Source organism: Diadema antillarum, unplaced genomic scaffold (genome assembly GCF_040938485.1).
Source record: "Diadema antillarum isolate AM-2024a unplaced genomic scaffold, OU_Dant_1.0 seq00000626_RagTag, whole genome shotgun sequence".
NCBI lineage: Eukaryota > Metazoa > Echinodermata > Echinoidea > Diadematoida > Diadematidae > Diadema > Diadema antillarum.
The window spans coordinates 181326-202196 of record NW_027271547.1 but is presented as its reverse complement, the minus strand read 5'-3'; the positions used below and the strand labels follow the sequence as shown (position 1 = coordinate 202196).

The window sequence follows — 20871 nt, the reverse complement described above, 5'->3', positions numbered from 1 at the left end:
AGTGCTCACCTTATTGAAAAGGTAATTGGGTAAATTTTTGGTTTCAGTATATTATTCAAACACAACTAAGTTAACTTTTACATTAACATTTTCACAACTCACAAATTCCACACGCACACACATTTCATGATTCACAAGATCCAAGTTACACTAATCCTATTTACTTTGCAGAGTGCAACAACAACATAAGTTATATACTGAGCAAATAGGCTTACATCAGTTCGCACTATTCAAGGTTTAGAATAGTTAAGGAACTAAATCGTACCCGATTATGTGATGCTAAGTTGTACCTTGAGATGATGGGCAATATTGCCCCTATAAAGGAGCAGGCAGTGACACTGACTTGCTCCTTTAAAGGAGCAATTTTGCAGCAGTCATGGAGCAAATAAGCACCACATATAGGTGCAACATCATACCAATAAGGCACAAGATTGCACCCTCAAGAGAGGGTACATTCTTGCATCCTTCGGGCATAAAGTTGCACCTAAAGGTACGAGGTTGCGCCTTTTTCAAGGGGGCAAAGTTGCTCCCGAGGGTGTAACTTTTACCCTTTCTTGCGGGTACAAAGTAGCACCCAAAGTTCCAAGATTGCACCCTCAAAACAAGGCACAATCTTGGAACTTTGGGTGTTTCTTTGCACCCTCACGAAAGGATGTAAAGTTGCACCAAGATGTAAAGGCTACACGGGGTGCAAAGGTGCGCCGAAAGGTAAAGGGTGCAAGATCGCACCCTCAAGAAAGGTGCAACTTAGCACCACTTAGTGTGGGTGGAAAGATGCACCCTCAAGAAGAGGTGCAATCTAGCACCACTTAGTGTGGGTGGAAAGATGTACCCAAGGGAACATTTTCGCACCCTCAATAAAGGGTTCAACTTTGCACCCTCTCTGCAATATTATTTTATACACACGTGAATTCCTTGTTCATGTGAGCTACGTTTAATATGAGCGTGACCCAGTATTAGACACGTGTCAAGCCTTTGCAGACACAGACTTTTTTCTTCATATTGTTTAAAGGTCATTTCAAACAGATTTAAATATATATTTATTTCTTTTAAAGGACAAGGTCACCTTCATAGACATGTGGGTTGAGTGAATGCAGCAATATTAGTAGAACACATCAGTGAGAGTTTGAGGAAAATCGGACAATCCGTTCAAAAGTTATGAATTTTAGAAGTTTCTGCTCAGTCACGGCTGGATGAAAAGACTAAGTAAGCTTATGACGTCACATGAGTACGATATAAAGAAAGAATAAAGAAAATTCAACATATTTCCACTTTTTTCGCATAAGAAAAGAACACTCGACTTCTCTCTTTCAGACGGCAGGGGGAATAATATTACCCTTAACATATGTCTGTAGCAAGTCGAAGAAATGTGCACTTTATTCAAAAAGTAAAGTTTCGTGAAATTCTCTTTTTATTTTCCTTATATAGTTGTACGCATGTGACATCATACACTGTAGTAGTCTTCTCATCCAGCAGTGACTGCGCAGATACTCAAAATATTCGTAACTTTTGAATGGAATGTCCAATTTTCCTCAAACTTTCACTGATGTGTTCTACTAATATTGCTGCATTCTCTCAATCCTAATGTATATGAAGGTGGACTTATCCTTTAAGTTAAGGGGAGCAAATGTGGAGATCATGACCTGTGATACATGTTACGGGAAGTCTATATTTTTATGTGTACTCGTTTTTTTTTTTTTCAACTACAAGGAATTACCTATGAGCTAATTGGATAAAGAAGCTGAGCATTCCTTTTTTTCATCAGTTAATGTCAGTGCTGGTGTATTATTCTTGAAAAGTTGGCAGCTAAATGTCCTCCAAACCAATTACTTACTGTATAAAATTATTTTCCTGTGAGTTACGTTTCTTATGAGCATGACAGATCTGTAGACACGTGTCATAGTGGTTACAAACACTAAGTTTCCTTTGCTTTCATCGTTATCAAGAAGCGATTTTCAACAATTTCAGATGTTCTGGTTTTTTTCAATTTCGTTACGAGAAAGCAATTGTAATGATTTCATGTAAAACATGTTAAGGAAAGTTGATAGTTTGGTTATTTTATCATTACTCATCTTCGTCTTCTCAACAAGAAGATGATACATAGTGAGCTCATTTGCTAAAGAAGTTGAAGGATGTTTAATTGCTGGTAGCCACGTAGGGGCTTTTGTCATAACATTTTGCATCTTAACCCCTCGAAACTAAGTACATGCAGTATTAGTTTATATAGATAACATAATATTTTTGTTGTTGCTGTGAGCTTATTCATATGAATTTTAGACATGTTTCTCATATGTTTCTGTCATATGCTTTACTGAAGAACAGCAAATGTTGAGTTAATTGGCAAGAGAGGTTGATCATTACTTTACATTTAAGTTCATTGAAGTGCCGGAGCATAAACTTGTCTTGAAATATTAGCATCCAAAACCCTCCAAACCAAAAACGTGCAATACTAGACACGACAGGAATTCCTTGTTATTGTGAGTTATGTTTCTTAAAAGCACTGATTTTTTCTGCTTTTGCAATGTACTATGTTCAAAAACACTCTTGAACAATTTTCAGATTTCATTTCTTTCTTAAGAGAAGAAAACGGTTAGGTCATGTGAAGCATGTTCCTATAAGTTTTATTTCGTTAATAATTTTTCTTTACCCATCTCCTCAACCGTAAGGTGATACGGTACCTAAAAAGTCATAGGCCAAAGGTGTTGAGCTTTACTTCCGCTTTTTAAAGTAAATTTAAGAGCTGGGGCATTATTTTTAAAAAGTTGGCATTTTAAGCTATGTACACCGAGGACGAGTCTTACTGAATGGATTTCTTGTTGCAGTAGAATTGTATTTTTTTTATGAGCTTGATGGAGTATTAGACAATTGTATAAAGTGTTTGCAAAAACTTTTAATGTATTCCCTTTTGCTAATGTCCAAAGAGTTCATTGGCCAAGTTTTGATTGTCTTTTGTTTTAATCATCAGGGGTTTGTTTTATCATGGTCATAGAGGAAAGAAACTTAATTATAAAAAAAGCCTTCATATAAGAAGAGACACTGTAGGACACAATTTCATCAAAAGTTGTGATTTTCAACATTTCCAAAATACAATTGATGAATATTTCTCCCCAGGGCACAGAAAGAAAGTAGTTTTTGGTCTTTTTTTTTTCACGTCAGTATGTTATAATACCCGCGGGTTTACGCCTATCCCACCAATTTCCATCCGCATACTGTACCCGGCCCTGTTTTTTTTTTATGTTTTTTATTTTTGTTTTACACTGCAAAGAAAATGAGAACACTGATGTTTGAGAAAAATCCCGACATGTTTGATTGGGCAATTGAGTATATGAATATAAGAACGACCCAAGTCCATGGATGACCATTTCAAGTAAACTTAAAAAAACTTCATATTTTTTTTATTTGTCCAATAATATTCTATTTAACTGTGATGGGAAGGCCACGTTGTATATACAATTTAGAACATATATTATTATGACAATTAAGATTTACATTAATTGTGGAGAGGCCATTTTGTGTGATGGACTTGGGTCGTTCTTTGATTCATATGGACTTGGGTCGTTCTTTGATTCATATACATGATATTCTGCTATAGAGATGAGAGAAGGACGAGAGAGGGCGCTATAATATGAATGTAAGAACGACCCAAGTCCTTCATGTTTACATTCATATAAGATTTAACTCATTTGTATTTCAGGCACTTCCGGGGGTAATTAGGATTTATCATTTATACACAAGATGAGTCCATGCATAAGCTACAATTTCCCATGTCAAACTAAATTTGGCCAAAAATTGGACTTGGGTCGTTCTTATATTCATATACTCAATTCTTTTTTGATGTCTATTATTCTTTCCAAATAAGTTTTTTGGTTATCACTGAGGACAAATACAGATACCCTATTTCTTCTACCAAAATCACAGCACTGTATATTCTCATATTTCTACAGTATTTCGTCTCAACACTTGCCCTATTGATATTTCAAAGCATGTTTCCCTGCCTGCCCTCAAGAAACTCCCCCATTAAAGGAGACCTCCGGTGATTCTCAGATTTTTACATTTGTACAACTATGAATTACGAGTAGTTATACTGAGGACAGAGTTTCAGAATTTGTGATAATTGGGATGAAGAATAAGAATGTTTTCAAAAAATAGAACAAATTGCAATGAACAAGGATGATGACATGGGAGAGTCACCATAAGAATGCATGAGTTGGGGATCAAGGAAGCAGAACAAAAGAATAAGGCATGCATAGACTATAGACAGGTGAACTCGCAAGCAAGCGGTATTGTTATGGAATTACACTGCTATCATTTCTGAAATATGTGAACCTTATAGCTGGTAAAATTGGGTCTTTGAGACCTAATTTTCAGCTAGGCTAGCCTAGCTGGTAAGAGTTTGGTCTTTGGAGCGTCTGGCGGCTATTGTCTGGCAACAATCATTCAATTATCCTTTGCGTGTATCACAAGAACAAGTTCCAGTGGGTTTCAGGAGGTTATTTTTCCAGCTATATATAGGCTAGTCTAGCTGGTAAAATTGGGTCTTTGAGGGCGTCTGGCGGCTACCCCCCCCCCCCCCACCACCATTTAAAACGTCTGTTAACGGTCATGCATATATCCTGTAAGTGTAAATAACAAGTTCCAGTGGGTTTCACAAGGTTACTTGTTCAGCTAGGAAGCCTAGCTGGAAAAAGTTGGGTCTTTAAGGGCGTCTGGCGGCTACCCCCCACCACTTAAAACGTCTGGCAATGGTCATTCATTTATCCTGTAAGTGTAACGAACAAGTTCCAGTGGGTTACATTAGGTTACTTTTTCAGCTAGGCTAGCCTAGCTGGAAAAATTTGGGTCTTTGAGGGCGTCTGGCGGCTACCCCCCACCACTTAAAACGTCTGGCAATGGTCATTCATTTATCCTGTAAGTGTAACGAACAAGTTCCAGTGGGTTTCAGGAGGTTACTTTTTCAGCTAGGCTAGCCTAGCTGGAAAAATTTGGGTCTTTAAGGGCGTCTGGCGGCTACCCCCCACCACTTAAAACGTCTGGCAATGGTCATTCATTTATCCTGTAAGTGTAACGAACAAGTTCCAGTGGTTTTCATGAGGTTACTTTTTCAGCTAGGCTAGCCTAGCTGGAGTTGGGCCTTTAAGAGCGTCTGGCGGCTACCCCCCCACCACTTAAAACGTCTGGCAATGGTCATTCATTTATCCTGTAAGTGTAACGAACAAGTTCCAGTTGTTTTCATGGGTTACTTATCCAGCTAGGCTAGCCTAATTTTGGGGGGTCCTTTTTGTGGCCCTCCTGGCCACACCCACCACCGATGACCAGCCAGACGTGCATTTCCATACTCAGGGTCATATGTACTAAATTGCTATACACATAAAAATTGGTAACCTTTTCAGCTAGGCTGACCCCCGCTGGCTCCCGGACTATTTAGTGGGGGCGTAGCTCACCACACCCTCAGAGGCGTAGGGCCCCTCGTAGCCGACTGGTATAGGACCACCACGTCCCGGCGGGAAAGGTAGATAGCCGCAATCTACTCGGTCAACATTCTGAGCGGGACCCCATGTCCAGTGAGGTCTGAGCAATATCTTGAATCTCTGTAATTACGAGGGTAACAATTACAGCTTCGAATAAAATAAGTGGGCAGGAATATACGGAGAGTTTGAATGCAAAAGCAGACAAACGCCATTTTCACTTTTTAAAGTAAGATCATTATCAAATCAAGAAAAAAAAGAGTATTTTCAAAATCTAATAATATATTGCACTAGATACATAACAAGAAATCTTTTTCAAAATATTTTTACAATCATCATAATCATTTTCTTTGTTTTCAGCAACTTCAGTCTCAATATTTCAATCTGATAGAAATGGATAAATTGTTTTACGTGATCAGAAAAAAAAAATATGACAAGTCATTGATTCTAAAAGCTTTCTGAGACCGCACAGTGAAAGAGGAAACTGGATGAGACTCTAGACTTTAGATGGAATATAAATTGACAATTGTATTGAAAATAAAAGTAAATCAACAGAATAAACCCTTAAAAAACTAAACACCATTTCCACCATATCCCCTCCATCGCCCTGAGCCCATACCCCACAATTCCGCTGACCCTGATGTGTGTATGGGTGATTGTGTGTGAGCGTGCGTAGAGATGACAAAGTCAGGAGGACTGGGGCAGCTGCATAGAGATGGGATGGGGGGGGGGGTAGGATTGGGCTAGTGTATTCTGAATGAAATGATGTTTCCATTATATTAGCTTGACACATACATTTTCATTTCAACTCTTATATTAAGAACTGAGATGCATTTTTATCAGCGTTTTTATCATGAAATTAATTTTTTATTTCATTTCTACTGCCCAGTGGTACATACATTACTAACAAAATATTATGTTTACTTGCTTCAAAATCATGGGTATACCTTGCTATTTTGTACAGAAAGAACAGATTAGATCATTGTACTCAAATTATTTGAACAGAAATTAAATAAATACCATTGAAAAAAAGTGCGTGTGTTTTGTTGTAGTTATGGGTGTTGTTGTTGTTGTTGTCGTCGTTGCTGTTATTTTTGTTATTTTTATTGTTGTTTTAAAGAGAGAGAGAGAGAGAGAGAGAGAGAGAGAGAGAGAGATCTGTTTCTACCTGAATGAGACTGCCCTCTGCGTTGAAAGTCAAAGCGTAGACAATGTAGGTCGGAATGACTGCAACAGGGACTAGAGCCAAGAGCAGCCCGACGGCTTGGGCCCAGTCGGGAAACGTGTACTCGTCTAGGGATGCCGGGATGTAGAATACAACGCTGAGGATCAATATCATCTGTTTAAAAAAAAACAATGACCATTGAGAATACAACGATGAATGTGAGTTCTGACAAGTGGCCTGACAAACTAGGGCCTACTTGTTTGATGGCTATGGCTATCGATGATATGGCTCTGTTATGGGCGCTACAGCGATATTTTGGTGCATACATAAGCGTATTTGGTTCATTGGGTCACCGCTGATCATGGAAAACTAAGAAGATGTTTAGTCTGCAAGGCGTATAAGGGAGAAAAGTCAATGAACAAATTTAAAAACAAATCAGCACTGACGGTTTTACTATACAAAATTATTTGCTTCCACGACTGTCTGTCCGTCTGTCTTGATCTCTTGATCTCTTTCTCTCTTATATCCACACACACACACACACACACATACGTATATATATATATATATATATATATATATATATATATAATAATTGAGTGATTAGGCTACAGTTTTAAATAGGAAAAGTAGATTGAACGCCAACTTATAAAACGATGTTTTATTTGACTTCAACGAAAACGCCTAAAACGTTAGCAAAAAAACAAAACAAAACAATTATGAGTATAATGATCAGCTTTAAAATATCGTTAAAGAAGGAATAAAAGCTTGATTCTCGAAAGGGAAAGTTTCATGTCTCTTTTATGTACAAGTTTAGTTGAGCCGATGTTAATGTGAGGGTTGGGGCTGTTGATTGAGGATATACTGTCAACCTTGCCTATAAGTCGAATCCATTTGGACTAAAGAAATAGCTTCGCCTTAGAGAAATTTCTACTTGCGAGGAATAAAAATCAGAAGAATATACCAGGTAAAGAGAAGAGGAATTGACAAGGCAATTATTCGACTTATGCGAGGTCGACTTAAGCAAGGCTGACTGAACTCATAATACGTCGCCAAAACAATTTCAGCTCGTTGCAACTGATTGGCAAATTGCCCTGCATCGATGTAAATAATCACTGAGTTGATCAGTGTTTTAGTAGTAGCCATGATAAAAAATCATGGGCGTACATACTCGAGCGGGACTCGAACCCACGACCTCCTGATCACCGGACAGACACCGGATTTATTTATGTCGATGCAGGGCAATTTATCAATCAGTTGCAATGAAAGCATCTCGACGGAAGAATTTCATGAATTTAGATTTCAGCTTGGCTATCACTAATGTGTGATTGTGACAGAGTGCAAAATTTTGAGAAAACATGAGTAACTCTCAAAATGTCATAATAATCGTGTTTTCTAATGAAATTATGTTCTTTTCTTAACCTTGATGTTTAGATTTAATTAAAGTCAACTTGAAGAAGGGATTAAAGCATACGTCCATTAAGTCTTCACGGCTGATATTCTGTGACTTACGAGCATGGCGAGTGGAGACAAGACGGCCCAACAGAACTGGAAATAAACCCACACTGTGCTCCCCGTCATGGCCGCAATATCCCTGACGAACCGTTTCCGACCTGTGCATATTGATTACCATGATGTTGGAGAAAATTAGAAATAATCCGTGTCTGTCTTGACCTATGATTCTTTATCTAGCATGAACCAAAGGGTATGATTTACCTTCCCTTTACCCCACAAATAAAATAATGAATACGTATATCAATTTATGAGCATAATTATGAATGACTGAACTAGTAAATTGATAAATTAGACATAATGGGTGATTACAGAACATAAATACCACAACACCCCACTTAATAAAATAATGAACACGTATATCAATTTATGAGCATAGATATGAATGACTGAACTAGTATATTGATGAATTAGACATAATGGGTGATTACAGAACGTGACTTGCTAACTAATAAGAGTACATCAGGTGGTGGTTTGCGATGTTTTACAGTTTCGCAATGATTCGATATAAATGTGATAGCACATTCAAAGCAGACCCCTAGAAGGTATAACATTACTTGTTTCTGAAATTAAAAAAAAACCATAAAAGCTTTTATCTACCACAAAATGATAACAAATAAGCAACTTTTTTTTTTACCGTAGACGTAGCTGATCATAAGCGCTGTGCATGAAGCAATGATGAAATTGGCATAGGAGGCCGTGAACCAGTCCATTAATGTCAATACATACAGTCCTCCCTTACAAATAGAAAAAAAAAAATAACACAATGCAGCCAAGGGGTAATTAACCAGCACGATTCAACATCAATATCAACGAAACACTTTAGAAGGATTTATGCGAATTTCTGCGTTTTCTGAAGCACAAAGTTTGTAAAAAGGAATCACCTTATTTCACAATTTAGAAAGTGTTGATATCATGATCATCTCACTAAGTATACGTAGACTAGTCACTAATACTAAACTATGAATCGGTCACTGTAATACAATGATTTGATTACATGTTATTGTACAGCATGAACAGTCTAATAGATACGTGCAGATATCATGCACCAAGCAAGGGCGTCACCAGCATTTTTTTTTCAAGGGGGGGGGGGGGGGGGGTGATGCGTTTATATTTCTGGTTCCACTTCCGGGTTTCATCAGCTAACAAGCAAAAACAAAAACAAAAACAAAAAAAACAAAAAACAAAAAACAAAAAAAAAAGGCCTTCAGCTCAATTTTCTGATTTCACTTTCGGGCTTCTTCAGCTGACAAAAAAAAAAAAAGAGGGCCCCTTACCCGCGCGCATGCGAAGGAGCGAAGTGGCCGAGCCCGTATGAGCGAGCGGGGGAGGGTCTGGATGGGGGGGGGGGGGGGGGGGGTTCCACCTCCGAGACCATGGAGATTTAAATTGTGAGTGCATACATGATAAGTAAAACTTTTATTTAGGGTCTGAAGGGGGATGCGTTCGCACCAACGCACACCTGGGTACCCCCCCCCCCCCCCTCCCCCGTGACGCCTATTATATGCTATAGGGTCGTATTTCCTTTTTTTTTGCAAACGTCGCGAAATTTTGCCTGGTTGAAGAATAATGTCTCCTAATATAATCTATAAAATCTTACGGTATAGTACACCTCAAAAGATTTTCATTTTTAAGAAATGAAAACTAACCATATGTCACTTGAGAATACGTTTCCCCATTGTATCGAGAATAACGGTTGGGATTTGTTCGGGGTCCGAATAAATTCACTGGATATATAGTATTTCCCCTCTCAATTTTAAAGAAGTTTCATTGCCTGGTTGACGTACCTGCATGCATATTGGAATACCACAAACAAAGAGGGCTACACAAACTCCCATGGTAATAAATTTCTTGTATTTCTTTCTTGTGGCCGGTGACAATTCATCAGCTATAACGGTTCCAACAGCTTCAATACCACAGAACTGGGATGCAGAGAAAATGCAAAATATCATCGCGGATATAGCATTAGACATAATGAATAATCATTAAAGAGTTTGCTTGCAAAAGAAGACAACACAATAATAATAATAATAATAATAATAATAATAATAATAATAATAATAATGATAATAATACAAAATGATACATAGTAATAATAATGATAATAGTAATAGGCCTAATAAAAATAATAATAATAATACAAAATAATACATAATAATAATGATAATTGGATTGAGAATAGTAATAATGACGATAATAATAATGATTATAATAAAACTAGAAAAACAGACCGATGCCGGTAAAATACATAACCTCCATGGCAGAGGTAAACATAAAATGTTTTCAGTGACATTGCACTCATTATCTATGAAGATATATGTTTTTAAAGATATATCAATCGAAGTTATTATGTTGATTATTATCAACATTTATTTCATTTCAATATCATTACCGTCGTTGTTTTCAACAGATTATATTTCAAATATTTCAATTTTATAAAGATGGATGTATCTGTTTTTGCGTTTGTAATATATTTTGTTGTTCAATGTCATCATTGGATGTTTAGTTGATCGCATTATATGGGATGACTATCTACTATTTTTAAAGAAGCCAGGTCACAATGCCGCTTTATCAGGTTGGATGTGTTATGGTGTGTGCGTGTATACAAACTTTATGAGTGCATGTTATGTTGTACATGACGATGCTATCGAACCTGATACGAACCGCACGCTGGAAGTGTACACTGTATAACTTCAATCAGTACATTATAAAAGCACACGTGAGTAAACGCAGCACATCCTTTGATCATGCGATGCAGGAAACCACAACTATGGGCAATGGGGAAAACATTGTCTAGCGTCAACTCGGTGCTATGCTAGTCTGTCGATGCAATCAATGATTCGTATTTTATGTTCTCGTCATCAGTCCAAAGGATCACGAAAGTATTTAATTTTCACACTATCAAAATATCAAAAGACGGAGCTGTGTGACTCCTACCAAGAGTTTTAGTGCATCCTAAATTGATAAGGAGCAAACATACATATCGTATAAAATAAGCCGACTTTGATCACTATGGGTGTCTGAGACTTTTACCCAGTTCTTTCCTGGTTTCAAAATGTGAAACGTTGTGCTTGGATTGTTCGTTGTTAGAGAATTTCCAAACGTCAGATGCTAAAGGTCGGATTCACATGGGTAGAAATGCAGTTGGGAGAACGGTCTTGTAAACGTATATAGGTGAAAATGACAGACGTATAGGTAATAAAGGTGAAAGGTAAAACGTACCAGTACTCCTCGAGTGAAAACGTACATTGTAATACCAGAGGGGACGATAATCTATATCTACGGTGTTAATTACGTAAAATATTTGGATTGACAAACTGACATTTTGACATTTGGCGTTTTTCTCTGCAATGTTTTTACCAGTGATAATATTATACCTTTGTTTATCTGACGATGTTGTGATTATATGATTCTGTAACCCGTGAATAGGAATTATTGTTAAACTCTCCGGTTATAGCTTTCATCGTTATAAACTTTAAACTAACCTGAAATGAAAATGATAGTTTATTTTTGATTTGGACCCACCTGACTATCAAGTCCAAGAGTGACTATCATAAAGAAGAACAGAAACGACCAAAACTGGGGAAGGGGTAGTCGAGACAGGGCTTCCGGGTATACCACGAAGACTAGTCCTGGTCCTGTTGTGTTGTTCCACCATGGCAGCAGCAAGAGTCAGTGCAGAAAAAAAAATGTTGCAAACAACGTATGGCACATCAACTCCCTCTAGAAACTTTAAGGTGAAGATCCCCAAACTTCCAAATAATAATGAATCTATATAGCGAATGCTGAATCGGGGGTCACTCAAAGTGCGAGGAAACTGCTCGAAAGTAACAAAGTTTGCAGCTAGGTGTTGGTTAATTCAATGAGCCGCCCTAGTTGTGATTTATAATGATAAAAGGAATTCAAGACAAAATGGAATTTAGAGGTAAACTTGCACTGAACTTTAATTCTAATGATAATAATAATAATCATCGCTACAAAATTGTAATGGCATCACACAGATTTGTATAATTACCATGACAATATAGTAATGATGATTACTCCGTTTACGACCTTGCACAAAGTTGATAAAAATTGATTGTTTTTCTTGTTTTCTTCTACTCTCTCCTATATTTCAATGACTCGATACAACTTATCACTAACCTGAATGTTTTCTCTTCCTTCCTTTTAAAAATCTGTTTTGTGGTATATAGTTTTTAAACAGACAATAATAATGGAACAGAGTCTATATGAAGAGAAAAGACGTACAACAAAATGATTTCGTTTTGTTCTCTCTTCTTTTTTTTCTCCTCTAATTATCGTAAAAAAGAATGTTTCTTTCAGTTAACAAAAAGCAGCTATTGAAATAAAATCCATAATCAGAAAAAAATACCCCAAAAATTCAAAGTACAAGACACACTTTCCTTCACTAGTGAAGAAGACAGTGAAGATTGCAATGATTTCTGATGTAACCTCCATAGTATAGTACGCTGGTTGAAACTGATTATCTTTTTCCTTTTTTCTTTGCTTCCATTTACTGTTTTACATATGGGTCATTTTCAAGGTGAAGTTTCTGTATTGTTTTTTTTTTTACACAGAACACATCAAAAACCATGAAATAATGATAGTATTTCGTTCTCTTTATCAAGGGAAGTCTCTTCAGTATTGACACTGCTCTGCAGGGCCCTGTCATTGTTATTATACCAATATACTGTTGCCAGGTACCCACACATGGTTCGAAAGGGACATACAGGTGGGTAAAAACATCTTGTACAAATCGGACGTCAGCACTGGTCTGGATTCGAACTCGGGACCTCCGACCTCTGGGAGTTGGGAATCTTATCCGCTATCCCACAGCGTCCACACAAAATCGAAAATATTGAACAGTAATGATTCGGTTTTGTTCTCTTACCGTCGTCAACAACATCCGGGACTTTTTGTCCGCTGTCGTGAGCCATGAAACCAAGCACGGAGAAAACGACGAAGCCAGCGAACAGGCTGGTAAGGCTATTGATGAGACAGACAGTAATGGCGTCCCTGCGGCAATGAGGGAAGAAGTTGCAAGAGACATTTAATGAAGGGCGATTCCGATATTGATATAAACATTGAACAATATACTTGACTTCCGCTCTTTCAATGCATCGTGGAAAATAGCAATTTAGGGTCTAATAACCGAAATAAATAACATAGATATTCCTTGCGACATTATGAACCGATCAGTTTCTTTTGAATAAGTATCGTATGTATGCACAAGATATAGAAAATAATACCTCGAGCGGATTATTATCGTAATGGATGTATGCCAGTTTAGACATTGAGCCCAAAATATTATAACTGAATTGCTTACAATCCCTTCAAGTAAAACTCTTAGTTTGAAAGCCTCGGTTTTTAGCAATCTGCACTTACTTTTTAATCCAGTCCGATTTTGTGAATTTTGGCAAATGAGATCAAAAGTAGATGTAGGGGGAAACTTGCACAAGCAACAGACGTACCTGTAACAGTTGTTCCTAAACTTATTGTAGCTGGTCAAAGTGATGCTAGTCCCAAATGATATGCTTGTGGAATAAAAAATTTGGACAGCCGCATCCTTCCATGTCTATAGAGCGAGCGCAAAAGAACAAAATATGAAAGAACCTCAAACAGTATCAAACTTCCGACCAATCAAAGCGGTTTTCATTGCCGGTGATAGATGTATAGAACTGTCCACCACAGTGACACACACACACACACACACACACACACACATATATATATATATATATATATATATATATATATATATATATATACACATATATATATATATATATATATGAGATATGAGAAATGAGGAGAAATCGGTGCGTAGCTTTGACATTATTATTCCTCTTACTGTTCCTCCTTTTTGGAAAAGCGCAAGAGTTGAAAAATTGGTCTCCGCCGGGGATCGAACCCGGGTCTTATATATATATATATATATATCCAGAAGTCATGTCTTGGGTGGTCTCATTGTTCCGCAAATACAATTCTGCCACGAATATATTCTACATGCATATATTACATCACTACTTTAAGATACTGATTTGTCAAGGCCAGCGGTAGACACTAATCACAAGTCTTGCAGTCTGAATCAATAACCACTTGCACTGAAGGAACTATATGAACAGTGTAAGTTGAACTTATCTTCATTGATAATGCCTTAACTGTTATTGCATAGTTCTTGATATTAACTTTTTTATGTAAAATAATAAAACAAAACACAAATGCACAGCCTGAAGAGACGAATTGTCAGAGGTAAAACACTTACATCGACATCAAGGAGTTTCTCGAAACGTGGAGTTATGTAGTAAGACACGCCGGTTCCTGCACCAGGTAGGGTAACGCCTCGAAAGAAAAGGATGAGTAACACCACATAGGGGAAGACCGCCGTAAAGTAGACCACCTGATTGAAATACCAATTTATGATAACATTTACATATCGAATTGACTGTTACCAAAATCATCGTTTATTGAAAACACGGATAATGAGTTTTTGTTTCACATGCAAATGGTAAATAATGCCTTTAAATGCTATAGTGGGTTGTGAGAACGAAAAGGAACATCTATAACCTTAACCAAATTAATGTCTATTAAGACAGGCCGTGCGAAGCGAACTCTAATGTCATTTACAACGATTTTGTTTGAAATATTTCATTTACCTTTCCTGTGGACTTGACACCTTTGATGACGCACAGATAGATGACCACAGATGTTGCCAGGAAGGCACCAAACATTTCCCAGTTCATTGACCCCATCTCACCAATGCCGTCCGAAAGATTATGAACGCGATTTCTGAAATTTTAAAACCGACATGTTATCTATGTACAAATTGTACCTTTTCCTCAACCCTGGTAGATATTGAGATAAAAACAAGTCAACAATGAAGTTCATGAAGGATTTCGGCAAAGATGGAATGATAAGTGACCATCAATTAGCATCCCTCCTTCGGCATGAAGTTCCGGATCTATATGGAGTGATTATTAGCCTAAAGGAAGGACGGAATTAGTCATTGAAAGAAATCGTTGGAACTCTCACTTCCAGTATTCTTCACTCGGGCGTGTGGACTTGTTAAAGGTCCTGTTCACGAGGCTGGAATCAAAGCAGTCGGCCGAGTTCCAAGGGTTGTCGCACGTTGACCACGGGAGCGTCTTCAGACAAGATGCCCCCATGTAGTAGAGCGCCCATGCCACAATGACGGCGTAATAAATTGATGTCGTGAAGTTTACCAGTATCATGCTCATTCCGAGACCTACACCCCCCAAACCAGAGAATTGAAATAATGTATGAACAATCTTTAAAGAGAATGATATCAAATGAAGAAAGAAAAAGAAAGCTCACACACATTTTGGTGAAGCATATACGCATCGAAAGAAAGGCCACAAAGACTATGATTATATGAAAATACTATCTGCATCTTGAGTTCAACTGATTTTATATCCATATAAAGTAATACAAAGCAATATGCATAACATTTACATGAGTACATGATTTTCTAAGGAACTTTGACTCATATAAGTTTCAACAAAACATGGATACAATTATTCAAGTTCATTTATTTTCATTTCCAACAAACAAAATAATTGGAAGTACAATGAAACATTCGTATAAACAGATGTCAGAAAATCAGTACCACAATGCGATCAACAGAAATAACATTGTAACACAGATACGGGTAAATTTCCAACATAGATACAAAAAATAACTCGTGTCGCTGTGGTAAATGCATATTGCTGGAAATGGAGGGGACTGCTAAAAAGCAGAGCTTGTAGAGTGCAGTCCCCTCGTATAAAAACACAACACACACACACACACACACACACACACACACACACATAGTAACAAAAACAACAAAACAACAATTTCCCTAAGCGGAAAAAAGAAAAAAAAAGACAGACAAATACACACATACATGCACACATACCAATGCACATTGACAGACACAAGGCGGCTCTCTTGTAAGAAAAATTATGGTAATATCAACTTTGTTTTTAGATAAATAAACAAGTAAGCAATACAATTTTTGTCTTATAAGACATCGTCTCCTGGTTTCGACTATTTCTTTATTACTCTCAACACACAAAGGCATTGCACACGCTCATTATTTCAACATTATGTACCTGAAAAACATACTGAGATGATACACTGAGAGTGCATGTTTAATAAGCAGGTGGTTATCACATCGATGACTTTATCGTATTCTTTACCTCGAAAAATCGGGGAAATGTTGTAGCATCGGACGCAACCAAGGCTGGGAAACTGACCGAGGGAGTACTCCATGATTAGAAGAGGAATCCCCGCGATGAAGAGGAAGATGAAATAGGGAATCAGGAATGCTCCTGCATTTGAATTGAAGTTCAAAGGTCAGTCGGTCCCTGGTCTCTTTTACTTCATTGACTTCAGTTTTAAACTCGAGTATAGACCTCGTCTCTGATAAATGATATTTCAGTATAAGCTGTGGTAATATCTATATGACGGGACCACACGTTAACAATAAGCCAGTTGGGAGTTAGCCCATGGGCACATTGGTACGAATGACCTTTCTTTTTTCTCAGTTGGTTAGGGGCACTTCACTTGTTTTCAAAGCGACATAATGCACAAGTTGTACGTAACAACTTATGGGATTCATCAATCCTGTTCAAACAAGATAATGCATAAGCTGTACGTAACAACTTATGGGATTCATCAATCCTGTTCAAACAACGAAGGAACTTGGGTAGACCTGGGGCCTGTTTCATAAAACTTGTCATCAGTGGCAAGTTGTCATACATGTGACAAGCTACTGAAATCCTTGCATCTGATTGGCTGAGAGCAAATTTGTCATAGAAATGTGGCAGTTGTCACTGATGACAAGTTTTATGAAACGGGCCCCAGATGACCAGAATGATCCGATTGATCCGTCAATTAACACTTGGGAAAGCATTCATTTCATTATTTTGCATTGAAAGTATGAATAATCTCTTTCTATTGTTATTGCCAAATACAATGTACCACCTTTGCTGTCAGGTGGATATGATGGAAAGCAGCGTGTATAAGGATTACACGAATAATCATTACATCACAGCTGCTTATCCCAGTGAATTTAAAAACTAACATGCCTATTGGTACGAATCAACTTTTTTTCTGCTCATGTGCATAGTGGAACTGCGAACTGGCTTTTTAGAAGGAGAGCTATTGTTATAGTGGATAGGGAACCGAATTTGGAAAGGGAATATCTGGGGTTTTAATCTTGCTCGGTTCTTCCATTCTCGGACAGGATATCGCCCCCCCCCCCCCCCCCCCGCCACCCCCATTGTCACGCTTGGCTCATGGTGTAATTGTACATGCCAATGTAAGGGTAGTAATGGACCTGAAGAGACTACCCTTGGTAGATAAGACTATTATGATAAATCAATTGTTAAAGATGTTCACAGAAATAGAAGGGTGAAAAATTGAAACTCTTTCATATCAATTATTTGAAACTCATCAGGAAAAGATAAGCAACAATTGAATAGCTAGGTAAATATTTATTTTTGTTGACAGATAATAATAATGTTTATTCATGAGTGTTTTAAATATTGTAACGTATAGGCAATAAACTGCACTTATGTAATGAGCAAACATTTATTCATCCACAGACCTATTGTGACCAGTAGCAGATCCAGGAAGTGTCATACCCAGCGCGCCCCTTGATTTTTTGTTAAAACAAAAGAAAACGAAAAATTGGAAGGGGAGCGTGTGCAGCCCCTTTAATTTTGTTAAGGCTCCCCTCCCCCTTCTTTACGGAATTCCTGGATCCGCCCCGAAGACCTATGTGAAAACAATGCCGAAATGATTCGATAACTGATGATTATCTACACCATATAAAATGCCTTCCCCTTTGATTGCTTTTGTTATTTCAACAGTTTATTCCCGTGACACGTTTTGTTTGTTCTACAAGTAACGTATTTGTTTTGCAGATCTGCCAAATCTTAGGCTGTAGTACCATAAAATTTATATTGGAAAACGATATTGCTAAACAGTTCAACTCGGTTTGAATTTCACCACTCCACAAAGAAATCACCATCGGGACACCTCTTATCTTGCAATAAATAGACGTAGATATTGCATTTTATCTGGCACTTGTTTAAGATATGAAGGTTATGACAGCGTCCTAACTTTAACCCTTTGCATGTCATATCGACTTCTTGTCTATGGGTTTCTGTGTGGAATATGTGCGCATTATTTTGACTCACTGACATCGAAAGGATTAAAAATCAAAGACAATCAATGAAAATGGCAAACATTGGTTTATGGTTTAGATTTATGAACAGGGAAGGGTATATTTGAATAACACGATAATACCATAGACCTATTGATCTCTGAATAAAATTGTGCAGTCCTGTAGATGTAGATACCGGGGTTATTACGTACATGTGATGTGACAGTGAAGTTCACCTTGCCATGGATATTGGTTTATTCATTTATAGGCCTACATGCAGATAATCTCAATAGACTCTTATTTTTGAACAATCCTTACTGAGATACACGACAAGTATATGGAAGCCAGTATCTGTACGTATTCCCAATACCCGCCTAAAATGAAAAATGTATGGGGATAGAGCCTTCTCTTCTGTTGCGCCACGTCTGTGGAACTCTCTACCACTCTCGCTTCGGCATTGCAACAGCCTCATTACAAGTCTGAACTGAAGACTTATCTTTTCCAGCAACTTTGTGAATGATATGTGACACATTGTGGGAGCCGGGCGCCTTTGAATGTTTCTACAGATAAATGGCGCTACATAAATGCTGTTTCATCATCATTATCATCATCATTATACGCCTAACTTTTGTTTGTGTGTAAATAATTTTTGTAGTGATCGTATGGCTTTGTACGGCCACATTTCATATTAATATGTAGGGCATATATTCATTCTTATTATTCTCTTGCAATTATCATTCGAATTGAAACCACGTAAACATAAGGACAATATTGACAGTAAAGAAGATTGGCAGAGGAGAGGGAAAGCAAGCGAAAATTTTGTAAAGGAATTATTGAGGAAAACTGACAAAATTATTATTATCATCAGCTCTGTCCATATGCTTATACAGGTCTGTATCTTTACATGCCTGAAATTAACCAGAAGAAGGGAAGCATGCATACACAATGGAAAATTACACAACATGTTAAAGAAGATTTTGATCAACAAAAAAAGATAAGCGTTAAAGTATAGTAAGATAAAACGAGTGGTAGAAGTTTCATAAGAAAAAAACTCAGACTTAAAATCAAACAGTTGAATTGTAAATTGGAATAGTAATATTCCGTACATGTTTTCAAATAACATGTTTCAGTGATACTGTTTGAATGAACACGTGCATATTGACTTGCAGCTCTCCCACTGCAATATAACTAAAGTAATGTTTTTTTTTCTTTTTTGTTGTTGTTGTTGATAGTATCGACCAAATGGGAGGAAAAAGTGTAGTTGCTAACATATTTATTATCATTATGTTACATATGCGACTATAGTGCAACACACAAACACGCACAGAAAAAAAAAATGTGCGACGAATTTATTTCATAAACATGAATGAGTTAGTATGATATTACATTATTATGAATCGCATTTCCATGAGCTCATACAATGAACCCTTAACTGCCATAACTCTCTTATTTGAAGATCTTTGCATTTGAAGAGGATTATAAGATAAAGGCTTGTTTCTCTGGTAGTCTTACTGTGCTCTATCAATTTTGTCACAGACAATTTCGATATGGTGCTGATAATTGCACTTAAAGGCATAGTTTACCACATGCATATGAAACAAAAACCTAGCATTAGTGCTTTAAAATAGTTTCAAAATGTGAGTTTGGGATAGAAATAACCAATGTAAAAATTTGAATCAGTATAATCAATGTTAAGTATTGTTGAATACACAAAATGTGAAGAATAGTTATAATAAAAATGTTGCCAGACTAAACCGTCTGCAATTATGGTTTAATCAGAAAAATACTGTTATCTCATTATACTTAAGGCTTTATTGCCAGAATTTTATATGGTAGGGTGTTTTGTGATACAACAGACCTACACGTATTATGCATCAAATATGATAGGCCTACATTGAACAAAAAAAATCACTATTCCCAAAGATGAACAGGACCTTTAATGAGATTTGATTCATACCCAATAAATTCATATACACCCGACACACTCCCACCTTATCGGAAGTAGTGAAATCGGTATACATAAATCTGATACTGACCTCCTCCGTTCTTGTAGCATAGATATGGGAATCGCCACACGTTTCCCAAGCCCACAGAATATCCTACAGCGGTGAGAAGGAATTCCAGCTTGTGGCTCCATTGATCTCTCTTCTCCTCGCTCTTCCCCTCGTTCGTCTCGACTTGGTCTTTCTGTACGTCTGACTTGTTCTCTTCCATCGCGGAAACCTTGCAGTTTATCTCTATACTGATCGCAAGGAGAAAGTTAGCAAGGACTAAAAGGATTTGTTTTATATATTTCATTTATTTATCAAGATCGCAGAAACTCGCAATAAACAGGTGGTAAAGGACTTCATTTTAATTTCAATATTTGCTGTAAACCCAATAGACGTTGCAATCGAGCACTAGAAGGGAATTCTGTGAGTAAGAACGCATTTTGTATGTTAGTTTTAATACGATGTTGTGTTTTTTTTAATTACAACTAAGACTGAGTGTACACTTGTAAAAGATGGATTTTGACATTTCATTTTTCACTTCTCTTTTAAGCTAGCTTAAAAGCC

General features: G+C 37.2%; 1 protein-coding gene across 1 annotated transcript; it reads right to left on the bottom strand.

The window, feature by feature from the left end:
- Nucleotides 1–5417: 5417 nt before the first annotated feature.
- Nucleotides 5418–20530, bottom strand: LOC139736148 (sodium- and chloride-dependent glycine transporter 1-like). Its single transcript, XM_071646878.1, has 13 exons — nt 20353–20530; nt 16344–16475; nt 15175–15388; nt 14799–14931; nt 14408–14542; nt 13614–13717; nt 13034–13158; nt 11668–11780; nt 9930–10064; nt 8780–8879; nt 8143–8243; nt 6634–6804; nt 5418–5588 (listed from the first exon to the last, which is right to left on the bottom strand). The coding sequence occupies exons 1-13, from the start codon at nt 20528–20530 to the stop codon at nt 5418–5420; spliced, it is 1812 nt and encodes a 603-aa protein (XP_071502979.1).
- Nucleotides 20531–20871: the final 341 nt, after the last annotated feature.